Source organism: Gnatocerus cornutus, chromosome 3 (assembly GCF_029298725.1).
Source record: "Gnatocerus cornutus isolate USDA-ARS CGAHR chromosome 3, icGnaCorn1.1, whole genome shotgun sequence".
Classification (NCBI taxonomy): domain Eukaryota; kingdom Metazoa; phylum Arthropoda; class Insecta; order Coleoptera; family Tenebrionidae; genus Gnatocerus; species Gnatocerus cornutus.
The window spans coordinates 13,762,843-13,768,687 of NC_142235.1; the positions used below are offsets into that span (position 1 = coordinate 13,762,843).

The window sequence follows — 5,845 nt, forward strand, 5'->3', positions numbered from 1 at the left end:
AACCAGCCCTAGGCACGTCCACGCTGCGCGAGAATGAGTTTTCCCGGGAAAACTCGCGGAAAATCGGTCGGAAATTGGAAAATTCCCGAAAACAATGCTCTTTTGACACTTGAATTTGACAGAGTACGCGTGCGCGGGCGGTGGCTACCGTCACATTCTTCCAACCTCAATCGGGTGGTTTCTCGGGCAAACGCGAAAATTTCAACAATGTTGACCCCGGAGAAGTGAGTTTTTGTCTTCGTTTTGTTAACGGGCGGCTCCGAGTTTTTTTCCGGGCGTTTTCTCGGTTGGGAGTGGGGCAGCGGTTGTGTCCGTAGCCACAACATGTCAAATTTCAGTAGGTAATAACAATGGCAGATAATTTATCAAAAAAACCTTCAAAAGGCATATTGAAAAATTCGAACAGCTTCGACAGACACGACGCGCCAAGGTACGTGCTTTGTTTTAGCCTCAAAGACACTCGTAGATAAGAATTAACTAAGTTTGGTTAAGAATCTCGTGATGACTAATGGGGGCGCCTTTTTTAGAAAATCCCTGAAAGAGACGACATGGGACGAAATGAACATAATTGCCACGTTGCATCCGGCGGATAAAGACTACGGGCATATGAAAATCGACGAACCTAAAACACCATACAACTATGCAGAGGAGGTTGATGGTTTGGATCTTGCGGAGCTCGAGGCGAAAATGAGGGAGAAAGGGAGTCTTCCCCCGAAGGCTCTCCTTGAAAATGATGACGATTCCGACGAAGAAGAAGACGAAGACTTAACCCCCGAGCAGAAAGCGAAGAAAAAGGAGTTTGAACATAAACGTAAGAAGCATTATAATGAGTTCTACGCGGTGAAACTCGCTCGGAAATTATTGGAAGAGGAAGAGAGCGATGATGTGGACTCGTCACCGGAGAGACATGCACAGGGACAAAGCACTTCGAGGAATTAAATGCCAAATTATTGTAATTAGTATCATTTCATGTCTTTAGCGAAGCGAAATCGAGATTATGCCATAAGTAACGTGATACATTTTGAATTTCGCGGTTTTAATTAAGCGCTCATTGGCTGTGGTCATGTTTTGCTATTACGTCATTGACTGTACGCTTTTTCTGATTGGTTTTTGACCAAGTTGTGTACACGGTTTTTTTTACAACCGGCGCAAACTGACTCGTCTCGGCTCATTTTCTTACATGTGAACGCAGATTTCCAATTTCATATTTATTTCTTTAGTTTAATAAATACCAGAGTTGTATATTGTAGTTATTTCTATTAAGAGTCAAAGTTACGTGTATAGAAATCAAATTTAAGACCTAATAATAAGTGTTTCAAATAATTCATAAGAAACAAGATTCTAACGTGTAAAAAAACCCAATAAAGAATCATAAATCCGATTTGTTTACTTTCATTCGATTTCCATTAATGGAAAATTCCGATGCGACGTCCAGTGTCCGGAAAATTTTAAATTTGACAGACGTCACTTTGACACTGACACTTAACCTAGAAATGTCATCACCACGTGAAACCTAACCTCCAAACAACAACAAAGATGCGGAAGTCATGGGGCAAGCTCTCTGTGCCCCTCAACTCGGAACTCCAAAAAGCCATCAAGTCGTTGAACTTCCCGACAATGACCCCCATCCAAGCTGCCACAATTCCCCAACTTATCAACAAGAAAGACGTAGTAGCAGAGGCAATAACTGGTAATTTACTCATTTTTATCCGAATTTGGTCTTTAAACTGTTGTCACAGGATCGGGGAAAACTCTAGCGTTCCTAATCCCAGTTTTAGAGATTCTAAAGCGGCGCCAACAGGAAGAAAAATGGAAAAAACATGAAATTGGGGCCCTGATTGTCTCACCGACTCGCGAATTGGCGCTGCAGACCAAAGAGGTTTTAGATCAGTTATTACTTGTGGTGACTGTAAGTCAATTATGGGGGCTGTTGTTAAGGGGAATAATTTTGATGTTTTTTTAGGGATTAACTCAGTTGCTGTTGGTTGGTGGTAATTCAGTTGAAGATGATGTGAATAATTTTAGACAGAAAGGGGGCAACATTGTTATTTGTACTCCTGGAAGGTTTGAGGATTTGTTGTCGAGGAAAACTGATATTAATCTAACCGCATCATTAAAGAGTTTGGTAATTATTATTTTTTGCGGCTTACAAAATAGAAGTCTTTGGGCTAATGGTCATTTTTTATGATAAATGTGACCTACTTTAGTCATTTTAGACAGTCGGAAGGGTCCTATTGCACTAAATTTGGACTGTTCTTTTAAAATTAAGCTCCCAAAGGCTCTAGAAAGTTGGTGACTGTTAGACTTTAGATAAAGTTCACTTTTTTGGTCTTGAAACAGTCAGAAAAACCTTTTAAAGTAAAAGTATACTTCCTTGCTAGAGCCTACTTCCTTATCTTATCGTTTAAAGGTTCGTTCTGATACTATAAAGACCTTTAGACTGTAAATACAGCACAGTTCGTTCGCCTTAAGATAGTCAGAAAAACCTTTTGGAATAAATTTGAAGTTTCAAGCTAAATTTTACAATTTAAAGGCTCTTTTTACAACTAGAAAGTTGATGACCTTTAAAATGGATATACAGCTTACTTCGCTCGCTTTAAGACAGTCAGAATAGCCTTTTGGAATAAAACTAGTCTTTTTAGCCTACCTTTACATTTTTTAAAGCCTCTTTGCAACTATAAATACCTTTAGACTGTAAATACAGCTCAGCTCGTTCGCCTTAAAACAGTCAGAAATAGCCTTTTGTAATAAAACTGTACTTTCTAGCTGATCGGTACACTTTTAAAGACTTTTTGCAACTCTAATGACCTTTAGACTGTAAATGCAGCTCACTTTATTCGTGCTAAGACAGTCAGGAAAAGCCTTTTGAAATAAAACTGGACTTTCTAGCTTAGCTTTGCACTTTCAAAGGCTCTTTTTGCAACCAGAAAGTTGGTGACCTTAAGACTGTCAGCACAGCTCACTTTGTTCGCCTTAAGACAATCAGATAAGCCTTTTGAAATAAATTTGAAGTTTCTAGTAAAATTTTACACTTTTAAAGGCTCCTTTTACAACTAGAAAATTAGTGACCTTTAGATTATAAATACTTCGTTCGCTCTAAGACAATTAGAATAGCCTTTTAAAGTAAAACTAGACTTTTTGGCTTACCTTTACATTTTTTAAAGGCTCTTTGCAACTATAAACACCTTTAGACTGTAAGTACAGCTCACCTCGTTCGCCCTAAGTCAGAAATAGCCTTTTGTAGTAAAACTGGACTTTCTAGCTTATCTGTACTTCTAAAGGCTTTTTTTGCAATTCTTACGACCTTTAGACTGTAAATACAGCTCACTTCATTCGCCTTGAGACAGTCAGGAAAAGCCTTTTTTTAATAAAACTGGACTTTTTAGCTTAGCTTTGCACTTTTAAAGGCTCTTTTTGCAACTAAAAAGTTGGTGTCCTTAAGTCTGTCAATACAGCTCATCTCGTCCACCTTAAAGACAATCAACAAAGCCTTTTGGAATAAATCTGAATTTTCTAGCTAATTTTTACACTTTAAAAGGCTCTTTGCAACTATAAAGACCTTTGGAGTGTAAATTTAGCTAGCTTCGTAGGCCTTAAGACAGTCAGCAAAACCTTTTGACTAGACTTTTTAGCTTATCTTTTCACTTTAAAGGCTCTTTTTGGGACTAGAAAGTCAGTTTTTGGCTAAATCTCGACCCTCAATACTAGTTAAAGGCTCTTTCCAAAAACTAGTGACCTTGACATTATTCCTTCTAGGAAATTCTGATCCTCGACGAAGCCGACCGCCTCCTCGACTTCGGCTTCCAAAAGTCCATCGACACGATCCTCAGCTACCTCCCAAGACAGAGACGGACCGGCCTATTTTCAGCCACTCAAACCAAACAAGTACAAGATTTAATCAGAGCCGGACTCAGGAACCCCGTTTTAGTCAGCGTAAGCGTGAAAGCCAAACACAGTACGCCCGAGCAACTCGACAATTATTACATTGTTACCAACAATAATAATAAGTTGGCAACACTGTTGGCCTTCATGGAAAACAAAGAAGTATCGAAAGTACTCCTATTTCTACCAACTTGCGCGACGGTGGATTACTGGTCAGCAGTGTTCCCTCATCTTCTAGGGGAAAAACTAAAAATGCCAGTACTGGCAATGCACGGAAAAATGAAGGATAAAAGAAAGAAAATCTTAGAGAGGTTCAAAGCACTGTCTAAAGGATTACTGTTGTGTACGGATGTCTTAGCTAGAGGAATCGACATTCCTGAGGTTTGGCCCAAAATACTTTTAACGCGCTGGTTACATAAATGATTGTAGGTCGATTGGGTGCTACAGTGGGATCCCCCGTCCAACGCCAGCGCTTTCGTTCATAGAGTTGGTAGGACTGCTCGTCAAGGTCGTGAAGGCTCCTCTCTAATCTTCTTATTAGCCACAGAAGCTCCCTACGTCCACTTCATCGAAAAAAATCAAAGAGTGCATCTCCAGCAGCTCCCCGACACCGCCAACCTTGAAACAATAAACTCCCTAAAACAAACCTTAAGAAACCTACAAAAATCTGACCGAGATCTCATGGACCGAGCGACTAGAGCCTTCGTTTCTCACATCCGCGCCTACTCTAAACACGAATGTTCGTTACTTCTAAAAGTAAAAGAACTACCTTTCACGGACGTTGCGACTACTTACGGGTTATTACAACTACCGAAAATGCCCGAATTGAAGCACGTCGATGCTTCGACTTTCGATTCTGTTGATACGACGGAAATTCCGTACAAAGATAAGAAGAGAGAAGAGGTGAGACTGCAGAAGTTGGAAGTTTATAAGAGTACAGGAGCGTGGCCGGGGCGAAAAATGAAAATAGTGAAGAAACCAACAGAGCCGTGGTCGATGGCTAAGTTGAAAAAGACCGAAAGGAAAGAGAAGAGGATGAAGAGGAAGCGGGCGAAAGAACAGGAGGGCGAAGGTAGTAAGAAGAAGAAAAAGAGGAAAGGGGGAGTGAGCGAGGAGGATTTGGCCGAGTTGGGGAGGGATATCGCGCTGATGAAGAAGTTGAAGAAGAAGAAGATCAGCGAGACGGAGTTTGATAAAGAGTTTGGGTTGTAAATAAATAAATATGGTTTTTTTGTGTAGTTTTTAAATTTTTAATTATAAACCAACGCGCAATTTGACGTATATGTGTAATCGATTCTATTTAGGGTTATTTTGTAATTTTTTTTAACATTAAAACGTCTTACAATCCGTTCGATTTAATATACATGGTGTTATGGAAATGAGTACGCAAAATTAAACTGATAATAGTACTCACCAGATGCAACACCTTTTCCCAATGAAAAAAAATTCTAAAAGCTCATTTTTGAATTAAAAATTAATATAAATTTGCTGTGAAAACCCTTACCCGGTCATAGATAAACAGTCGAAGATAAAAAAAACTTTCGCAAAAACCAAAAAACAAACCGAATTATCTTTTGCGGCAGGTCAGCACCGGTAAATATTATGCTATTTTGTTCTTTAATTTTATAGGTGTTTAATGGTAGGTGGACGACTCGTCAAAACATGTGGGAAAAATTGGTTAAAAAAATGCGTTTTCGAAAAAAAAAAAATATTAAGAAAAGTTGTTGCAAATGGTGAGTTCTCTTCCATGTTTAATTTTGCGTACTTATTTCCATAACACGTTGTATAAATCGAATGTCCATAAGCAGACAAAATTTGATGTTGAAGTAAAACAATTAACATAGACTAGGTAATTACATAACAATTTTAAGGTCATCATTTTCAACATAAAAACGAATTTTGGGATCATTCTTAATTTTTTTTCAGCATGGAAACGCACAATTTTAATCCTTCAACCATTATC

General features: G+C 38.9%; 2 protein-coding genes across 2 annotated transcripts; both read left to right on the forward strand.

Moving 5' to 3' along the window:
• The first annotated feature begins 246 nt into the window (after nt 1-246).
• On the forward strand, nt 247-1,381 carry LOC148177229 (protein phosphatase inhibitor 2-like). Its single transcript, XM_088032471.1, has 2 exons — nt 247-430; nt 528-1,381. The coding sequence occupies exons 1-2, from the start codon at nt 351-353 to the stop codon at nt 937-939; spliced, it is 492 nt and encodes a 163-aa protein (XP_087888597.1). The 5' UTR covers nt 247-350; the 3' UTR covers nt 940-1,381.
• A 120-nt stretch (nt 1,382-1,501) lies between these two features.
• LOC148177230 (putative ATP-dependent RNA helicase DDX55 homolog) lies at nt 1,502-5,130 on the forward strand. The gene is made up of 5 exons (XM_088032221.1): nt 1,502-1,690; nt 1,740-1,909; nt 1,964-2,125; nt 3,757-4,263; nt 4,312-5,130. The coding sequence occupies exons 1-5, from the start codon at nt 1,537-1,539 to the stop codon at nt 5,092-5,094; spliced, it is 1,776 nt and encodes a 591-aa protein (XP_087888347.1). The 5' UTR covers nt 1,502-1,536; the 3' UTR covers nt 5,095-5,130.
• Nucleotides 5,131-5,845: the final 715 nt, after the last annotated feature.

Bases quoted from the DNA above. Each gene is read 5' to 3' on its own strand.
- LOC148177229 (XM_088032471.1), top strand. From the start codon at position 351: ATGGCAGATAATTTATCAAAAAAACCTTCAAAAGGCATATTGAAAAAT. The intron at 431-527 runs GTACGTGCTTTG...CGCCTTTTTTAG, and splicing joins GACAGACACGACGCGCCAAG to AAAATCCCTGAAAGAGACGA.
- LOC148177230 (XM_088032221.1), top strand. From the start codon at position 1,537: ATGCGGAAGTCATGGGGCAAGCTCTCTGTGCCCCTCAACTCGGAACTC. The intron at 1,910-1,963 runs GTAAGTCAATTA...ATGTTTTTTTAG, and splicing joins AGTTATTACTTGTGGTGACT to GGATTAACTCAGTTGCTGTT. The intron at 4,264-4,311 runs GTTTGGCCCAAA...AAATGATTGTAG, and splicing joins GAGGAATCGACATTCCTGAG to GTCGATTGGGTGCTACAGTG.